The sequence below is a fragment of the Pogona vitticeps genome, chromosome 4 (genome assembly GCF_051106095.1).
Source record: "Pogona vitticeps strain Pit_001003342236 chromosome 4, PviZW2.1, whole genome shotgun sequence".
Lineage (NCBI taxonomy): Eukaryota > Metazoa > Chordata > Lepidosauria > Squamata > Agamidae > Pogona > Pogona vitticeps.
Genome location: NC_135786.1, coordinates 229,158,791 through 229,180,265, shown reverse-complemented (window position 1 = coordinate 229,180,265; position 21,475 = coordinate 229,158,791). Strand labels below are relative to the sequence as shown.

At 40.4% G+C, this 21,475-nt stretch overlaps 1 protein-coding gene across 4 annotated transcripts in view; it reads left to right on the top strand.

Annotated features, from left to right (window-relative positions):
* The window catches only part of ASAP1 (ArfGAP with SH3 domain, ankyrin repeat and PH domain 1), a 145,939-nt gene extending 124,721 nt beyond the window's left edge, over positions 1–21,218 (top strand). For all 4 annotated transcript variants that reach the window (XM_072999342.2, XM_072999340.2, XM_072999341.2 and 1 more), the window contains 5 exons: positions 2,832–2,898; positions 11,883–11,941; positions 12,796–13,346; positions 16,790–16,912; positions 18,476–21,218. In XM_072999342.2, coding sequence (XP_072855443.2) covers positions 2,832–2,898; positions 11,883–11,941; positions 12,796–13,346; positions 16,790–16,912; positions 18,476–18,550 — 875 coding nt within the window. In that variant the 3' untranslated portion in view covers positions 18,551–21,218. The remainder of the gene's footprint in view (positions 1–2,831; positions 2,899–11,882; positions 11,942–12,795; positions 13,347–16,789; positions 16,913–18,475) is intronic.
* Positions 21,219–21,475: the final 257 nt, after the last annotated feature.

Sequence of the window (21,475 nt, the reverse complement as noted above, 5' to 3'; positions counted from 1 at the left end):
AAGGCTCACCAAATTTTAGGAGAAGAAAGCAGATAATTTTTTCCTGTTTTCTTCTCCTAAAAATTTGGTGCGTCTTATGGAAAGGTGCGTCTTATGGAGCGAAAAATACGGTAATATAACAACCACTGACTCAAAATATTTAAAAAATATGTAAAACGCACAATTTTTAAAATTATAATAATTATCTTGTCCTTTCTGCCTCTGCTCTTCTAAACACAGCCCCTTAAGGTTCTCCTCCAGGGTGGGCAATAACTGTCGCTCAATATCCTTAGCCGAGGAATCGGACAAGACACTCTGAGCAGCACGCTTTGCTTTTTTTGCCCTTTAGGGTCCCCTCATCCTTATACACGGATATGGCATTGTTTTATTTATAAGCAAATCAAAGAATTGTAGGGTTGAAGAAGAGCCTCAAGAGTTCTACTCTAGCTTCCTGCCAATGTAGGAAATCACGGCTAAAGTATCCCTAAAGGTGGCTGTGGAACCTCTGCCTAAAAATTTCCAGGGAAGTCCACCCCTTTTCCAAGCTAGTTTGTTCAGCTGTTGAACAGCTCTTACCATCTGGAAGTTCATCTTAATCTTCAGTTAAAATCTGCCTTTTTGTAATTTGAGTGGTACTGCTTCTTTGCACAAGGCACACAGGGTGGCTTGAAAAATAAAATATTATAATACAAAAGGTAGAATACAATCTTAAGAACTAAAGCAGTGCAGGAAGAATTTGACAAAGCTGGCAATAGAACCAAAGCGTTTTTTTTTCTGAGTTTGCTTTCTCTTTGACACAGCCAAACACTGTTCTGTGCATTGCTTTTCCTTTAGTGGTTCGCCTTTTACATGGCAAATGGGAACACTTGTGCTATGTCTGTTTTTACTCACAAACTTAGTTTGTCCTTTTGTATATGTGTACTGCTTTCAACTCTCATTCTTGGCTTTGTATTGCTGTTTTGTATCCATTCTTAATTAAGCAGTCTTTTCATAAGAGTTGGCAGCTTTTGTATTGAACTTACAACAGAACTTGTAATCTCATAAAAAACTTGGAAAAGATGTAAGGGAACGAAATGCTGAAGCCTGCTTGGGAGGTCTGATGGTTCTTAATGGCTTTGAAGCAAAACTGAAATCCAGTTTTCATCAGTCCTGTGCTTTGAACTGTCTTAACAAGATGTGCTATCCATTGATCATCAGTTGTTACTTTGCAAATAACACATGGCTTTTACATGCCCTTTTAAAAAAAAAACATGCACACAAATATAAAAATGGCCAAAAATACCACAAAATGACACCCACATAGTGTCACAGGTGACAAATGTGACTTGTTATACAATTGACAATTTCACCCAAATACAGTATTTTGTGAAAGTAATATAGTTGTCCCACTTGTTACCTTCCATAGAAGCATGCAGTGCATACAGTCAGTGAATTGCTTTCAGTCTCATTGACCATTTCCCCACCTTCCAGATCTTCAGCTTTCTGGGCTTTTAGTTTTCCTTATTACTTGCATTCTGTGGTCGTTGAAGCTGGTCTGTGTTGCCAGACAGTCTCTCTCTCTCTATTCTTTCTCTCCCCTCCACACCCCACCCAAGCAAATGGAGACTGACATTTGCTTTTTGTTCTCTCATCTCTTTCCTGTTTTGGCTGGATCTCTTAGATTCTGTGATGAGAACCACATTTCTTTAGGGAAAGGTTCCCTTTTCTCAGGCAGCCTGAGGAGCTTTTATAGGAAAGAGGGCAGCTGGAGTGGGACAGAGTTCTGATACGATCCTGTTAAACCTATAATATTTCATTGGGGGGAATACACATCTTAATTGATGCAAAGAGCTTTCCAGGACCACAAAAATTAAACCAATTCTATCTACCCATATGGTTTCATAGGATGCCATTCATTTTTTTTTCATATGCATCTTGCCAAGAGCATGGCTTGTTCTCAGCAACCCAGTTCATACAAAAACTTTTCAGTGGTGGTCTAGGTGGCAGTGAATCAGGCTTATATTTGTTCTTCACATTGGTGAAGAACAAATATTAGGATCCAATTTTAATCCTTGCCAGAGAGACTGAACTTGTTAGTAGCAACTGATGTAAAAGTTTAGTAAATAGCATTTCTGAAGATTGCAGATTCCCTGTTTATAGTAAGCGGAAAAGGTAAAATTACTATTTTTTTCTCCAAATACTGTGAGTTTTTATTATTCTCTCATTATGAAACTAATACAGTGTAGCCACAGAGGTAGAAGTAATAAACATTTTCTTCTGTGTCTTCACACAATTTAGTAAACTCTGTGATTTTAAAAATCCTTACAGAAGCAATGATCTCCGTATATAAAGACTTCAGACTTTCATCCTGAAGTAATGACTTTGTAGCAAAATGAAAACATTGTCTCTGAGCAAGAAGTTTACAATTTCCTTCATATTGCCTTGACCACAAATGCATACATTCAAGTGTAGGCAGGATTGAACACCATGATTTCCTGTAAAGAAACTGATAGATGCAGTTGAATTGTTCAGCTGTCGTTAGAACTAGTCTTTTTAAACATTCTTCTTTATCATGCCATTGACTTTAATTGCTCAGACTGACCTTGGCTGAAATCCTGTTGCTAAGTCCCAAGCTGAGTAAACTTTTTAGAATCAATGGAACTTACAAAGGAATTGTCATACCAAATCCCATTAAAGAACCTACTGTAGTGCGACTGCCTATGGTAAGCAACAGATTTCAGCCATTGCAATGTAAAATTTGAAATACAAGTAAATACGTTTCTAATTTACAAGGAAGTTGTCTATTATTTCTCTTGTATCTGCTACTTTTTCAATATCAAATTAAAATTCAATTTAATATTTTTAAATCTTAGGTAATGATTTGGGTCCACCAGCCTCAAAAACTGCAAACAAGTTTGAGGGGATGTCTCAACAATCAGGGTAAGATTGCTTATATTTGTGTTACTTTTTGAAATTCACTCCTGTTCTTCTGTTGGTGGTTGGCCAACGTCATGATTATTCTGATTTTGCATGTGGCAGCCCTAAACAATAATAATATAGTGCATCCAAGCAATTCTGGCAATACATTGTTCTCCTATCTGCAGTTTTTATCCTATTTACCATGTTTTCCCGAAAATAGGACATGGTCTTATATTAATTTTTGCTCCAAAAAACGCATTAGGGCTTATTTTCAGGGGATGTTTTATTTTTTCATGTACAACAATCTACATTTATTTAAATACACTCATGTCACCTTCTTCTGGTTGCTGCACAAAGGTGGAGGGCAGAGTTTCTCCTAACTGGGCCTTATTGGGGAGGTAGGGCTTATATTGGGAGCATCCTAAAAATCATACTAGGGCTTATTTTCAGGTTAGGTCTGATTTTCAGGGAAATGGGGTATTTTGTCTTGAATGATCAACCCATATTTGGATCTTCAACTGCGCTTCTGGAATTCCTTGCTTTTTACTGATTACCATGAGCTTGTATGTTTTTTTTAAACATTTGTTTTAAGTCACGTTCATTGCTTACTTCATTGATCGTATGGGTTAACCACTGCAGCCAATCTGTTGCCACCTAGTAATACTGCATAATTTCTGAATCGGAATACACTGTGCAAAAATGTTAATCTAAATTTCCATAGGAAATCACTTTTTATTATTTGTAGTAGAATTGGGGTGTTTCTGTATCACCACTTACTTACATAATTTCACTGCTGTGTTACTTTTTTATTCATCCACCTTCTTGTCATTGCAATGAGTCACCAAACATGCTTATAAACATGTAAGGAAACAGAGTAATGTTTAGCTATGTTTACACGCAAACACACTCTGTGAGAGCTCATACCTATACATATAAATCAAATGAACACTGCACATCAGTAAATCTGTGCTGTCTGTTCTGTTATTATTCAACAAAATTTGAATACTGTTGCTGTTTTACAAATTATTTTGGCATTCTCTTTCTTCCTTTATTCTCACACTGTCATTCCTGCATCTTGCAAATAGCTACACAGATTCACATTGGACTGTTCCAAGCCTCAATGTTGGAATATATAATGATCTGCCGTTTTCTTATCTCCCATGAATTCCAAAGTGAATATATAATAATAATAACAACAACAACAACAACAACAACAACAACAACAACAACAACAACAACAACAACAACAACAATAACAACAATAATAATAATAATAATAATAATAATAATAATAATAATAATAATAATAATAATAATAATAATAATAATAATAATAATAATAATAATAATAATCTAGTTTCCAAATTCATGTCACCACCAACAAATTATTTTTCATTTTTATCCCATATCCATTTGGTTTTGTATGGTTTCATCATATGTAAAAATATTTTGCATTTTTCTTTGACATTCTCAACATCTTTTAGTAGATGTGTACCATATGGCGTGCAATTTCACAAATATTATAACATCATATTAGTTTAATAGATGTTCTTTGATTTTAAAAAATGGAAATGCTTTTGCCTATAGGTGTTCCAAAATATCACCATAGATCCTAAAGTTTGACTCTCTTTTTTTAATCAGATATTCCTCATAGTAGAAGCAGAGCAAAGTGTTGCTGCTGGTGTTTAAAAAAACGCTTTTTGAACTGTGCTTTTATGTTCAAAGTTTGGTGTGATCATTGCAGTCCAGTGTATTTCTGTATTTCATGTGCCTCTTCTATATAATTCTTTTGGAAAGAAATATAACTATAAATACTAGTCATAGTTAAATAGTATATTCATGTTATGTTCTCAGTTTCTCTTTATAATTCGAGAAGAAGCTTTAACAGAGAAAAATGTCTTAGAGAAAAGTTATACTATACAGTCTTCATAACAGTTTAGCTTCCAAGATGTCAAAAATTAATTTCTCTTCCAGAAACAGGATATTTGTAGAGAAGCAAGTGAAATAACCAAGGTTCTCATCAGTCCTATGCAAGCTTTAATATTTGAATTCTGATTTTGTTTGCTGATGACTAACAGAGCACAGCGCAGGAATGAAACTGAGGCAGAGGCAGACTGCAGTGAGCAAGCGACCTGAACAGGCAGAACAAACAGGAGTTTTGAAAGAAGAGGGGGTAATAAGGTAAGGGTCTAGTGGAGAAAGAGACAAAAGAAAAGAGGAGGAGACTAAAGGCATAGAGCTGAGTGACTTAGATTAACACCAATAGTTGATCTGGAGTAACTCCAGTAAGTAAACTATTCAGAAGTACCATGTGCTCAGCTTAAGAGGAAGGGGCATTGCTCAAAGTAACAAGTAGCAGCTGTGAGTGCTGGGAGGGGCGTTCTCTTTGTTGACTCCTAACAGCACAGCAGAGAAATAAAATTTATATAGATGCCAAGAAGCGAGTGACTAGGGAAAGCAAACAGCAATTTTATAGAGGAAGATCGTAAAGCAGTCATTATGCCAAGCACCTAGAAAACAATGAAGTAATAACTAGAAGCCAACACAGATTTGTCAACAACAAATCCTGCCAAACTAATTGGATCTCATTTTTTGATCAGGTCACCTCCCTGATAGACAGAGGGAATGCTGTAAACATAGTATATCTTGACTTCAGCAAGCTTTTGACAAAGTGCCCCATAATATCCTGGTTAGCAAACTAACTAGATGTGGGCCAGATAGATCAAGGAGGATACACAATTGGCTACTGAATCATACTCAGAGGGTGATGATTAATGGGCCTTCTCTAACTGGGAGGAGGTAACCAGTGGGGTACTCCAAGGCTCAGTCCTTGGCCTGGTGCTCTTCAATATTTTTATTGATGACTTGGATGAGGAAGTGCAGGGAATGCTTGTCAGATTTGCAGATGATAGCAAAATTGATTGGAATAATACCCTAGAAGACAGAAACAAAATTGAAAATGACCTTGGTAGGATGGAGCACTGGGCCGAAAGCAACAGAATGAAATTCAACAGGGATAAGCAACGTCCTGCACCTAAGAAAAAGAAACCAAACACACCCTAAATTACAAGATGGGGAATACCTGGCTCAGCAAATCTATGAGCAAGAAGGATCTTGAAATTGTCATAGATCACAAGCTAAACATGAGCCAACAATGTGATGTGGCTACAAAAAAGGCTAATGTTATTCTAGGCTGCATTAATAGAAATATAGCTTCCAAATCCCATGAGGTGCTAGTCTCCCTCTGTTCAGCACTGGTTAGGCCTCACCTTGAGTACTGGGTCCAGTTCTGGACACCACACTTCAAGAAGGATGCTAACAAATTGGAACAAGTTCACAGGAGGGTGACAAGAATGATCAGGGGGCTGGAAACCAAGCCTTATGGGGAAAGGCTGAAAGAACTGGGCATGTTTCGCTTTGAGAAAAGAAAACTGAGAAGAAGATATGATAGCACTTTTCTAATATTTGAAAGGCTTTTATACAGAGGAGGGGCAGGATGTATTCTTGGTCATCCCAGAGTGCAGGACATGCAACAATGAGCTCAAGTTAAAGGAAGATTTTGGTTGAATATCAGGAAAAACTTCCTGACTGTTAGAGCAGTACTGCAGTGGAACCAGTGACCTTTGGAGTTGGCGAGTGCTCCAACACTGGGGGCATTCAAGAAAAACTTGGATAATCACCTGCCAGATGGTCTTTGATTGTATTCATGTATTGAGCATGGAGTTGGACTTGATGGCCTTGTAGGCCCCTTCCAACTTCACTTTTCTATGATTCTATGACTTCAGCAGGGGAGGCCAGGGAGGAGGCCCCTAAGAAAACTTTTGGTTTTTGTATGTAGTCTTATATTACTTGACTTTTTCAGTATCTTTCAAGGCAGGCAAGGCAAAGCAAAATCTTCATAGACCAAAGAAAATTAAAAGTTATAAACATAGGGATCATGGAGGGAAGAGACAGTTTTGTCGTAGTGAACTGCAAAGTGTGTGCAGTGTTCATGTTACTGCCTGATAATATGGTATTCACATTCAGCAGATGCCAACTGGTTGCACTGTTGAAAGAGAAAATGAGAGAAGTGGAGCAACAAGTGGTATAAGAGAAGATAAAGAGTACATAGACAACTCTCAAACAGCAGCAGCCAGGGGAGGCATAAGTAGGAAGTTCAGCAGTTCTTGGATGTTTCAAGTTGTTGTTGTCAATTCATACTACACTCTGATCCAATAGTGCCCGATAGAAGTTATATCATCATTTTGTCATGCTCCATGTTTTTATATTGGTCTACTGTTTTCATTGTATTTATTGTGTTATAATTTATGACTTTTGATTTTCTCCCGTGTTATTTGCCATTTTGTTACTTTGTTGTTTTATGTTTGTTCTTCTATGTTGTTTTAAACCGCCCAGAGTGGCCTTGGCTGTCAGATATATACTGTACAGTGGTGCCCCGCTTGATGATTACCTTGTTATACAACGAAATCGCTTCACGACGGTGTTTTTGTGATCACTATTGCAATCGCAAAATGATGTTTCAAAGCGCTTTTTTCACTTGATGATGATCAGTTCACTGCTTTGGGAACCGATTTTTTGCTTAACGAGGATCAGAAAACAGCTGATCGTTGGGTTTCAAAATGGCCGTCTGCTGTGCAAAATGGCTCCCTGCTGTGTTTAGGAGGGCTTTTTCACTTTACAGGCACCGGAAAATGGCCGCCCTATGGAGGATCTTCGCTGGACGATGAGGTATTTCACCTATTAGAACACATTAACCAGTTTTTAATGCATTCTAATGGGTTTTTTACTTTTGCTTGACAACAATTTCGTTGTACAGCGGTTTTGCTGGAACGGATTATCATCGTCAAGCGAGGCACCACTGAAAATCAAATAAAAAAATAAGTCATCCCATTTTCTGACTTAACAAGGAAAAAAGCTCCTGAAGTAGATAGGTGAAGATCCCAGAAGGGAAATTCCTTCTTTCAGTTTGAGAAGGACGTTGAGGGACAACTAGCCTCAGATAAGACACAACCCCATACAACATGCTCGTAATTTCTCACTACCTTTCTTATTGCAGACAAATGCATCTGACCAAGGTTAAGAGGCAGTACTAACTCAGCAAGAGAATGGGGAAGAACATCTTATACCTAAACAGGAAACTTAAGCCCTGAGAACAGAAATACTCAGCTATAGAAAAGGAAACTTTGGCCATTAAATGGGCCACACATACTCTTAGATTCTATATGTTAGGGGCTGTTTTCATATTAGTGACTGACTATGTTCTATTGCAGTGGCTTCAACAAATGAAAAACACAAACCCTGGTCTTACAAGGTGGTATTTAGCACTACAACTATATTTCTTTACATAGGAAAGGGAGGGCCAATGATAATGCTGACTATTTCTCCCAAGAGGGTCCAAACTGGAGGAGAACGTGTGGCAGAGGAGACCCCCTAGAAAGCCTTGGTATTGGGGATTAAGAGAGTGGAGATTGCAAATGAAGGAAGAAACAAAGAAAAAGCAAAGGTGTAAAGAGATGTTAATCATGTAAAGGCGTTGGTAGAGCTGTTAATTGTTCCAGAAGAACAGTGAACAGATGCCTGAAAGCTGTCCATTGTTCTGGAACTGCCATTACCTGCGACACTCCAGGTAGCCAGCTCAGTCGTCCCTCCACTCTAACTTTGATGCTGTTGAATGCCAGGTCTGTATCCAGTAAAGCCCAGCTACTACAAGATCTTAATCTGGAAAAGAATAACCAAGATGTGGATGGGTACTGAAGGGGGTGTACCCCTGTCTCCTGCCTGTCCTTCCAGTTATGCTGTCCAGCTCCAGGAAAGACTGGAGGGTCAGAGGGGGAGTTGCCATTGTTCATAAGGACACCCTTGAGGTTGTCAGGCTCTCTGCTGTGGCAATGCCAGGCCTAGAGTGTCAATAGGGGCCAGGGATGGTATTGGGATCTTGCTGGCATACCATGCTCCCCGCAATCTAGCCACCTCCCTACTGGAGCTAACTGACTTTGTCTCAACGGCTCTGTTGGGAGCCAAGAGACTGATTGTCTTGGGTGATTTCAACATCCATGTGGATGCAGAGGTTACCGGTCTGGCTCTTGAGTTTTTGGAAACCGTGGCCTCCTTGGATATCTCCCAACACGTTAACGGCCCCACACATGGGTGGCCACACTATGGACCCGGTTTTCTCCACTGAGCAGAGAGAGTGTGGCCCGATGGTGACTGACATTCGGCTGGTCCCCTTGTCGTGGTCAGACCACCACCTGATAAAGTGCAATTTCACATTGGCCCTCCCTCTCTAAGGAAAGTAAAATAGGTTTACTTCTGAAAAAGGAATTTTGTAGTAAACTTCCAGAATTAACAAAGATGAATTATAGACAGTGGGTTGACAGACTGAAAATAGATTTAGAAGCTTTAGAAATGTGTGTTTGTATAGAAAAAAGAAAGGCCTCATAACAAAGAGCTAAGAAAGAGGTGGGAACAAAATGACAGAATTGCCAGGTCTCAAACATACCACAGTCTCACGGATATGCCATCAAATTATGTCAGAAATTCAGAAACAGCTAAAGAAAGGATTCTGAATTTAGAAGATGTTTATGGTGTTTCTGTCCACACATCTGTAATGAATTTTTTCGGCCGATTAGGCAAGTTGTGTTTAAATAAGAACTGTGAACAACACATAAATATAGACCAAGTGATGCTTCACTATCCATTGCTGGCACAAACAAAGACAAGGGAGAATATCAACTTTTACTCTGCAAGTGCTTTTTCACTAACACACTTAAACTGAAGTTTGGTTGTTGTGGGTTTTTCAGGCTGTTTGGCCGTGTTCTGGAGGTTTTTCTTCCTTACATTTCGCCAGTCTCTGTGGCCGGCATCTTCAGAGGACAGAAGTAGAACTCTGTCTATGTTCTGCTGTAGTGTGTGGGATAGCTTTTCAGGAGATTGGGTGATTATGGTGATCAGCGTGTGTTTTTTTTGTTAAGGGTATATTGTTGTGATAAGGGGGAGATAATCTGTCACTGTGATTGATGAATGTCATTAGCTGGTCTTTTGTGTGCAGTGATCACCAGTCCTTGTAGCTGGGTAGAGTTTGTTGACCTTTTGCACGCTGTATTTTTCAGTGCTGGGAGCCAGGCTTTGTTGAGTTTTAGACTTTCTTTTTTGTTGAAGCTCTGCTGGTGTTTGTGGATTTCCCTGTGCCGTCTGACATAATGATTGCTGGTGTTGTCCAATACTTCTGTATTTTGAAATAGGATTTCGTGTCCAGCTTGTTTCAGGGCATGTTCTGCTACTGCCGATTTTTCTGGTTGTTTTAGTCTCCAGTGTCTCTCATTTTTTTTATTCTGGTCTGGATGCTGGTTTTTGTGGTCCCAATATATACCTGGCCACAACTGCAAGGTATCCGGTATACTCCTGCAGTGGTGAGGGGATCCCTTTTGTTCTTTGCTAACCGTAACATTTGTTGTATTTTTGTGGTGGGCCTGAATACTGTTTGTAGGTTGTGTTTTTTCAACAGTTTTCCTACGTGCTCTGTGACCCTTTTGATGTATGGCAGAAATACTTTATTTGTGAGGGGGGCTGTTTTTCTTCTTCAGTTCAGTGTTGTTTTCTTGGTTTGATGGCTCTTGTGATTTCATTCTTGGAATAGCCATTTGCTTGTAGGGCCCAATTCAGGTCGTTGAGTTCAGTGCTGAGAAATTGAGCTTCACAGTTCGAATTCGCACACTCTACCAGTGTTTTGATTATGCCTCTTCTTTGTCATAGGTGGTGGTTGGATTTTTTTGTGTAGGTACCGGTCTGTGTGGGTAGGTTTTCTGTAGACGTTGTGTCCCAATAGGAGGTCAGTTTTGTGTATGACCATGACATCTAAGAAAGGGAGTTAGCCCTCTATTTTTTTTCACGGTTAATTGTATATTTGGGTGGATGCTGTTGAGATAGTTTAGAAATTCTTCCAATTTTTCTTCACCATGGCTCTGAATTGCAAAGGTGTCATCCATGTATTGGAACCACACTGTGGGTGCGAAGGGTGCCGAAGCCAGAACGTGTTTTTCAAAATGTTCTGTGTAGAGGTTCACTATAACCGGGCTGAGGGGGCTCCTCATGGCCACTCCATCTGTCTGTTGATAAAAATAATTATCCCACTGGTCGTTAGACAGTGTTGGAAAAGGGCCTGGGTCTCTTCTGGAAAGATCTGTTGGATGAGTGTCAGCGTGTTCTTTACCAGTACCTTGGTGAATAGGGATACTAAGTCAAAGTTGATCAGTCGGTCACTGGGGTTGAGTTTTAGGGTGCTGATCTTGTTTATGAAATGTCTTTGATGTAGGATGAGGTTTGTCCAATGTCGCTCTGTAGGAGGATGGGTAGATATTTTGCTAATTCGTATGTCAGGGAGCCAGTGGCATTCATTTTTTCACCAACACGCTTAAACTTATGCGGTTTCTTTTATATATATGTGCAGAATGGCGCAGCGGAATCTTGCCTTGAATGAAGTTATTTATTTACAAAAACACAATTCACAATTCATGTGAACCAATTACAGTATTTATTTCTCAAGGAATATATATTTATATAATCCCAAAGTACAACTGCTTCTCATTGCTTGTTCCAGTTGCAATTACAGTAAGTTAGTTACTTGACGTCTCTGGAATTTCAGAGCTTATAAATCTCTCAACAGTATTTAGCTGTTTTCTCACCTACAAAGAAACATCCATGCTGACTCCTTTTACAACATCAGGCAGTCATTTTGGCCGTATATTCTTCTTTCTGTTGTTGCTTTTCTTACTAGCTGAAAGCCTTCCTTCTTTTATACTGAGTTTACTAAGAGATGCTCGGCATTTCTGAAGGTCAGTTGCCTCATTAATTTCACCTACCATCTTTCCTTCCAGTAGGTTTACTCAGCAGAAACGCTCTTTGTAAAATACAACACCAACACAACTGTATACTCTGTTAGATAGAGTTTATATTATTTTTTATAGCTGAGGCCAACAATGATAACCTCTCATGTGTCTGTTCCTCAGCACAGGGACTGCTAAGACTGCACTGGGCCCAAGGGTTCTTCCAAAACTACCTCAGAAAGGTAAGGGGCCTTTAAAGGGTATGTGTGTATATGGAAATTGCTGAGCCTAGCCGTTGAACCATCTCCCTTAGAATCCAGCACATGGTACCTCGATTTACGAATGTCTCCACTTGTGAACAAATTGAGTTACGAACAGCTCAGTTCGCAAAATGTTGCCTCAACTTGTGAACGGAGCCTCAACTTACGAACCAAAAAAACCCACAAAAAACCTTTCCTGCTCTTTTTTTGACCTAAGTTCTCCTTAGGTCAAAAGAAGAAAAAAATTTAAAAAATTGCCCCTAGTGGTGGAGTACGGATTAACCTGCTTTGCATTAGTTCCTGTGGGAACTAATGCCTCTACCTATGATCAGCACCTTGACATACGAACAAAAACAGCAGGTACGGATTAAATGGTTTTCAATGCATTCCTGTGGGAAATGGTGCTTCGACTTATGAACTTTTTGACGTATAAACGCTGTTCCAATATGGATTAAGTTCGTAAGTCGAGGTACCATTGTACTTTCCACTGGCAGGATCTCTGAAATCTCGCACGCTGATCTTCCTCCATCTCCTAACGACCGAGAGATGAGAAGACCTGGCAGGGGGAATGGAAAAATTGGGGGGGGGGGGGAGAAGAAGGCAGGATTTAAATGCTGAAAAGTGAAAAACACAACAGCTACAGTGCACTCATTTATTGTAGGCTGTAACAGGAACGTGATGCAGTGACCATCATCTCTGAGGTGGACAGAGCGTGCATTTGGCATGGCATCACAGTGGTGCAGACGACATGTGGCAACCACAGAATGGGAATGGAAAGACAGAGAAAATGAGGCTTACTCTGAAATTCTTCTCATGGTGTTTTCTTTCTGTTTCAGTGGCCCTAAGAAAAATAGAAACCATTCATCTCCCTTCAGTCGACAAGTCCAGTCAACATTCAGAAATATTCCAGAAGTCAGCTTCACTTTCTATTGATCTGCCCCAGAAACCATCGTCTGCAGATCTGTCCCCTAAGCCTCAGCCTCTGGAACTGCCCCAGAAACCGCACTCTGGAGAGTTATCCCCTAAGCCTCAGCCTCAACCTCTGGAGCTGCCCCAGAAACCTCAAACTGGAGATTTACCCCCAAAGCCAGGAGAACTACCACCAAAACCTCAACTAGGAGACCTGCCACCAAAACCCCAACTCGCAGATTTACCTCCAAAGCCACAAATTAAAGACCTGCCTCCCAAGCCTCAGTTGGCGGATGCTTTGGCTAAAATTCCAAGTGGGGAGGTATCCCTAAAGCCTCAGGCGTCAGAGGTGAATCAGAAATCCCACTCCGTGGATCTTTCTCCAAAGGTGCAACCTAAAGAGGCCGTCCAAGACTCCAATGACGTCACCCAGGTATTGCCAGAGACCCCAGTGCCACTTCCTAGAAAAATAAATGTGGTAGGTGGACTTTTTCTACTTTGCATATCTGTTAACATGGCTACAAGATTATGAACTCTGTGATGGTTCTATGAATTTTTTTAAAAAAAACTTGGGGAAGTTTGGTGCACAAAGCACCATAGTTTGTGGAAATTAGCTTTGGGGGTGTATCCTTGAAAGATTTTATGAGAAATAGGTCTAAATGTTGTTGCCATGGGCTTCTAACCCATGTTACACGCACTTTACAGCTATTGGAAGATAAAACAATACCTGCCTGCAGGCTTACAGGGTAATACACAGAATACAAAAGGAAAAGGGAACAGAGAGGGCAAAAGGAAACTAGTTCTGGAGCAGCTGTTCCTTCTCTGGCCAGTGGATGGCCAGCAAAGGATGTGGGTCCCTTCCCCTCTGGCTGCAGCAGGTGTATGACCTTGCAGAGGTCTCAGTGGATGTGCCTCTGCCCCATCATTAGCTGTTCAGCTCCAAGACCACTGTCAGAGTTGGAAGAGATTTAAAGTTAAAGGCTCCAGCGTTGATGGGCAGGAGGAAGGATTTTTTTTCAAACGGCTCAGGTGCTTTAATCAAAAGTGATAATTCTTTAAAAATCGTATTTCAAGAGTAATAACTGCAAAGCTTCACATTTTACTATTCAAAGTATAGATTAAGCAGTTATGTTTTTATAATGGATTTTGCTGGGAGTCCTTAACCTGTTTCACATTTACTGGCCAGATTGCCCTTACAATGTTGAATAGACCATTATCTAGTTCTGTCCTCATACTGTAGATAGATGCCGAGATAGGGGTTGTCTTGAATACATAACTAGACCAAACATGAACCAGAATGCCTTTTCAAAAATAACGATTAATAATTGTAGTTCACTCGGAGTAAAGAATTAGGGCAAGGTTGAGCTGGACATAACATATATGGTAGCATCTTGGTATTCTCAGTTTCTCCATGACTGCTATATAAATCATTGGCTTGTGGTATTGGTGGTAGGGCGTGACTGCATCATTGTGTCATAACATGAGGCACGTTTTAAGGAATGTGAGGCAGTGGACAGTGAAGGACTAGATGCCTCTTAGAATTTTTTTGGTAAAATGGCATATATATGCTTTTCCTTCTTCCTAAGCTGTCAGCTAGACGAGATTTCCAACAGAACCAACCCATTGTCCACTTCAGGAACAGATCCAAAGAGATGGATTTATTGAGTAGACTTGTTTTTTTGTATGAGCTTATTGTTATCAAAAACTAAAACTAAAATGTTGAGTGTGTGTGGTGTTACTCTTGGTACCCTAAAGCATGAATTCTAATTGATCAGTAAAAGCAGAGAAACTGAGAAAAGGTTGCTCTGAAGATATAAACATACAACTAACTTGCAGGCATTAGTAGGATGGTGCTGAGGGTATCTGCATCTCTACATGCGGAGCAAAGCAGACTTACGTCCTGCTGCATCATGAATTATGTTGGTGTGAGCAAGGAAGAGTCTTGCTTAAGAAAAAATATTTATTTAAAATATTTTTACACTGCATTTCTTCTTAAAAGACGCAAGGTGGCTTAACAGCAATTAAAAGGCAATATTTAAAATCTAAAAACAATAAGTATATAAATACAAAAAAGGATTAAACAAGTATTCTATTGAAAAACAGTGAATAAAATTAATACTGGAAATACATTTGAAAACAGCAGGGCACAATAATCAATTTTTTAAAAAAAAATCCTCTCAGGTTGCTAGTCACTAGGGAAAATCCTGACTTTCATTGTTGTAAGCCACCTTGGGTTCTTTTCAAAGAGAAAGGTGGGGTAAAAATATTTAAAATAAAAAAATAATTAATAAATAAATAAGCCAGAGGCTCATTCCTCATGTCTTGTAAGAGACCAGCTGCCTTGAGCTTTCCTTCACAATAAGCCCTGTTTTCATTCATGCTTCATTATAAGAACTTTGTAACTTGAAAGAAAGGATCTATAAGTTCACTTGTTCTCCTCTTCTCTTCTTTTTGTTTGTTTGTTTCTTTTGTTCTGCTCTTTGGACTGTAACCAGCAGTCAACAATAGTCTTTTAAACCCTTGATCTTATGTAGATTGTTCTGAATACCTTTGCAGTTGCAAAGTGGTGAAAGGGAAAGAGGGAGCATGTAGGTACACAACTTGATCCTTTTCAAGGAAACCATGTTTTTTTTGGGGGGGGGACCAGAATCACTGGGTCTGAACAAAGGTAAGAAGGAGTAGGAAGACTGATCCTGCTATCTTAGTGTGTGTAGCCCCTTGTAGCGTGTATACATTACTGAAACAGTGATGTCTGTGTTGGCTTGGGCATGTCGTGAGAATGGCTGGTGGTCGGATTCCAAAAGATCTCCTGTATGGAGAATGAGTGCAGGGAAAGCGCCCCAGAGGGAGACCACAGCTGCGATACAAGGAGATCTGCAAGCGGGATCTGAAGGCCTTAGGAATGGACCTCAACAGATGGGAAACCCTGATATTGGAGCATTCAGCCTGGAGGCAGGCGGTGCAACATGGCCTCTCCCAATTTGAAGAGGCCCTTGACCAGCAGGCAGAGGCAAAGAAGCAGACCTGAAACCAGCCAAATCAGGGAGCTGGACAGGGGACAGATTGTATTTGTCTTCAGTGTGGAAGGGACTGTCACTCCCAAATTGGCCTTGTCAGCCACACTAGACACTGTTCCAAGACCTCTATTCAGAGCACCTTACCATAGTCTCTCAAGACTGAACAATACTTACACATAGTGTGTGTATCCCCACGCATGCATTCATCTGGTAGCATGTAGATATATACTGGAAACAGAATTTGAGTAATTAGATGTGCTCCACCACCGAACATCACAATGTTCTATGGCATTCTGAAGATGGCTCTGTAATCACATTCAGCCAAATGCAGTCAGCAAGTTCCCATAAGGACTCTAATAAGATCATGTATCTGATAAATGGAATCCCGCAACTGCATCTGCTAGATGTAGTCACAATCCTCATCCGATCTTTGCACTCAGCATATAAAAGTTTAATTTCTTTCTGAGTTCCTGATGATACCATGCGAATGTACTCACTTCTTCATCCCCAGGTTCAGCTCTACCATGAGCAAGTGCAGACCCGCATAGGCATTGTGTATATGTGTCATTCCTTTCTCATGTCTCTCTGTATCCTTCTGTACAGCAAGCCTACTGCTGCTTCTGTCATTTGCAGTGTCAGAGCCATTGCTTTACCAATGTGATGTAGGGAGCATCTGTTACTGCACTGAGTTTTATAAAAATGTGGCGGAGGTTCTTAAGCAAATAAATTAAATAAGCTTGAGATATACCCAGTTTTAGAAGATACCAATTTAGTTTTTAAAAACTGAAATAAGGTGTATGTGAGCCACAATCAACTATCCTAATGTGCTTTGAGGCTTCCAGTTAAAAATATAGAAAAACATTGATTTTCAGCTTTAACTAAAATGTGCATACATGCTTTTTAGGGCAAGAACAAAGTTAGGCGAGTGAAGACAATCTATGATTGCCAAGCAGATAACGATGATGAGCTTACATTTGTGGAAGGTGAAGTTATTATTGTAACAGGTGAAGAGGACCAAGAGTGGTGGGTATGTATTTTTACTGTTTTAAAGAATGAAATGAATCTCCATAGCACTATGATCAAAGCATTGCCCTAATGCTTAACTATACGGTATACCAATATAGTTTTGGTTTATGCTATTTAATATTGCTTAACTTTGCATGTCGTACAGTGGGGTCTTGACTTGAGAACTTAATCCGTATTGGAAGGCAGTTCTCAAGTCAAAAAGTTCTCAGGTCAAATCTGCATTTCCCATAGGAATGCATTGAAAACCATTTGATCCGTATCTGCTCTTTTCCGTCCATAGAAACTAATGGGAAGCCATTTTTGAAATTTAAATATGCTCTGCTGCAAACCATATCTTAAGTTGCACATACAGTAAACCTATCTAAAAGAGAAGAGCCAAAGAGAATAAGAAGGATCCCTGGAATTGTTGTTGCCCTCTCTAGGGCCTGCTTACTCCACTCAGTGATTGCCCCAAAATCACACAAACCCCTCTGATAGGTTTATTTTTACATATTTATCCAAAGACAATGCACATCTCTAAAAATTCTCTTACAAATTATGTGTGGCAGTGACATACATATAAAACATTTCTGTAAATATACACACAATTTGAATAACGAAAACAATGTGATTCACTGTGTTCTTCACATTCAGAAACAGCCAAGTTTATCTTCTATTCCTGATTACAAAGCACTGTGTCTCAAAGTTATATTTCAAGATTGAGAGAGCCATGAAGTTGTTCTGTTTAACTGTGGAATAATGGCTGATCCATATGCCCTTGGATTTCTTAGCCAGGGAATTGCATTTTTAAAAAATTGAGCCTTCACATTGCAATAGTATTTTTGTCTGTCCACTTTTTGACTGTTGCTGCCCTTTTGTGTTTTGCATTTTGCTGGATGTGGCTTGCTGTTAACTTTTGTGTAACCACTGTGCCAAACATTGCCTGGAAATCCTGCAGCACAGCTTTATATCATACAGTCGTGATGACATGTTATGGCCGTTTCATGGGAGATCCCTTGGGATTCTGGGAATCTTTAGGGGTCCTTTTCATTCTGGAAAAAACTTTGGGAGCCAGAGAACAAGGGAAAGGACTCTTTTAACACCCCAAAATTGCTGCCACTAGTACTGGTGCCATTGTTAAGACAGGCAGCAACTTTTTTTGGACATTAAAGAGATCACTTCTCATCGTGCAGCTCCCAGGCCAAAAAAAGAGCCCTTAGGATACCAGCACCTGATGAAGGCGGATAGGAAAATTTTAATTTTGCCAGAATGGCCACAGTTGATGCCATCACTGCAGTTGCCTGGTATAAACATTGTGCAACATGGTTACAGTCATTATGTAGTTGTTATCTTAACTAAGATAGTGTGGGCATTATAGTTACCCACGTGTAAGTAGTATCTGAACTCAGACTCACTTCAGTATGACAAGCAGGCTAATGGTAGAATTTATAAAATGAAAGATACCAAAGCGTAAAACTGTTTGCCAGCCACCACATAGTGTGCATTGTGGAAGCAACCAAAGCCTTTTTGAGCACAACAGTCGCAACATGTATACTAAAGAAGCTATCTTTGTTGTTCTTTGCAGATTGGCCACATTGAAGGAAAGCCCGAAAGAAAAGGGGTTTTCCCAGTATCATTTGTCCACATTTTGTCAGACTAAAATCAAATTGGAAACTTGAGCATTGCACATTCTTCTTGCGAAACGGGCTTTTAGCACAAAGCAACCAGCTGCTGCATCCTTGTAATTCTGTGCACAAATGTGGATATGTATATGTATAGTTGCTGTTAACAGAATGAGAAATTATAGTTCACCCTATGAGGTGACTTTTACTAGTCTTGTAAATAGATCGTGTTACTCTGCCTTTGCCAGTATTACGGTAGCCTTGGGACCTAGCACGCCTTATTGGGTTTGCTCAAGCCATCCTTGGCATCAGGCACGTACATCTCCGTAGTCCTATGCAGGTGTTTGCCTGCTCACCCGTGGGGCTAAATTGGGGACAAAGAATATCAGTAGGCACGTAAGTCTTTGTCCACCCCAGAAGTTAGCTTGTACCCAGCAGCACCGGAAAATACTTCTGTAACCATGTTCCTTTGAGTGGGGTTACACAACACAACTGCCACAATCAGGAATCCCAGTGAGGGCAGGTTCCCAATTAGAGATGGGCACAAACCGGGCTTCAGCGGTTTGGCCCAGATGTGGGGGGGCGCCCACACAGGTGTTCCATGGGCTTCCCTCCCCGCCTCCTGTGCACATTCACCACCTCTTACGGGCAGCAGCATGCATCCCTCCCCTAGCTGCTCCGGTGATCAGGTACTCATTGGCAGCAGCGTGTGCGTCCCTCTTCCCTTTTTTTCCAGTGGCTACCCACTCAGAGGACGAGCTGTGGGCTTCCCTTGGCAGCCATTGGAGGAGGTGAACTGGCCCCCATGAGTGGGCGAACCGGTGAAGGAGGTGGGGGAGTGAAGGAGGTGTCATCCGTGCAGGTGCCATGCTGAACTGGGCCGAACCACCGAAGCCCAGTTCACGCCCGTCTCCATTCCCAACCCCAGAAGCTCTGTAACGGCATTTAACTGAACATGGTTACAGAGCCCTCTTCAAATTTTCATGCTGAATGTGAGAAGGTCTGTAACACCGCTGGTGGCATGCGGACATGCAAGGTCAGGGCTTATGTGTCTGTCTGCATCCCCACCTCCACTAAGCAAGCATCTGCATAGGACTTGTCTGTGTGCATCAGCTACCAGTGTTCTAGGTATTACTTGTTCAATCCTGTTTAACTGTACAACTGTTACCATTCCTAATAAACCAGTATTCTTAAATAGATAACTAGCAGAGAGTTAGCGTTTTTCAATATAGATGCCTTTGGCCCAGTTTACAGCTACAGCTATAAAGACATAATGATCTGTGAATTCCACTTCCTTGGTATTTGTTTTGAAAAATGTGTTCCATGGTACACATTAAGCAAAAGAGATATTCACTGACACTACAGAAACAGAGTAATAATTTGTGGTATGTGATCTGCATTTTCGTGTTATATAATGTAGTCTCGGTTTCATCCTGGGGTGTTTACCTCAGGGCTCGACTGCACTGCAAAATATCCCACTGTTAAGTCCCGGTGGTCACTGGTCTATTTCGATCAATTTTCTTTCAAAGAGCATAAACGTCATCACAAGTAAGTCCAGCCTCTTTAAATGGGCATTCATTACATATGAAGCGACTACATTTTCGTGGCCATTCCACACATGCTGCTTTGCTCCATTTCTGGCACGTGAAGTTTGCCTACATCCGTCCGAAAGGGCAGTGGCAGTTGTGTCATGCGTGATACTGATTGTGGTTTCTTCAGTGGGGTGTAGTGTGGCAGTACAGCAAGAACCTCCTCCACTTGTGGAAGGTCCACCACCACGCCTTTTTAATGGTCCGGTCCAATATAGCTCTGGATCGCATAAATGCTGCCTTCTTAATGGTTTTGCTAATCTTTTCTATGGAGGGGAGGTAGCAGCTACAGCCTTGGTGTCAGCCAGGAAGGTGTTTATATAGTTTTCTGCATGGGAGATATTTTTTTAATTTTTTATTTTTATTTTATTAGATTTATTCCCCACCCATCTAGACAGATAGTCTGCTCTGAGCAGCATAGCAAAGTTTAAAAACAATATAACCAATAACATACGGAAGGGATTTTTTTTTCAGAGAAGACCCACATACTCTTGCGGGTAATCTGCCCTAGGCTGCATGCTGCTGGTAGGTAGGCACTGAGCAGTAATCCTGAAGACCAAGCAGTTGCGCTCGGTGGAAGGAAAAGAGTAGATCATAATGATTTTCTCTCCCCGGTGCCCCTCTACGCAGTCTTTTTTTTTTTTTATAAGAAGCCACCGTCAAATTTAAAGGCATCCTTGTCTTCCCCCAGCTCCATCTTTTCTCACAAGAATCTGCTACAAAAGAAAAGAAACTTAGGCTATTGCTGAGGTAAACCTCTAAGCAGTATTACCGGAAGAATTCCTGACCCTCCATGTAGTTTGCCTACTCAGCCTTTTCCTTTTGCTCCCCATTCCTGCTTGGTCTCCTTCTGTAGAGCAGTGAATACGGAGAAGGAAAGGAAGAAATGTTTCATTTCCAAAAAAAACACAAGTTCAAATCAGTTCCCTCTGAGGTTTTCACTTTCAACATTTTACAAAGCTGTACTCAGTAAATATTAATTTTTAATTTCAGTTATTTTATTTGTATGCCGCATTTCTCCAAACAAGGGACCCAAAGCGGCTCACAACATAAAAATTCACATTATTAAAAACATAGTAAGTCAAATATTAAAAACAATATACGATTTAAAATAAAATTAAAAGATAAATACATGAAAACATGGAAAAGATTAAAATTATCTGCTAAAATGGGGTTCAGGGATTCAGTTGTAATTGTTAAAAGCCTGCCTGAAGAGATGGGTCTTTAGCTTTTTTTTCAGAAGGATAAAAGGGAAGGGGCCATCCTGATCTCCCGAAGGAGAGCATTTCATAGCCTGGGAGCTGTCACCGAGAAGGCCCTCCTCTCCCGTGTTCCCATCAGATGTCCTTGCGCTGGCAATGGGACCGAGAGGAA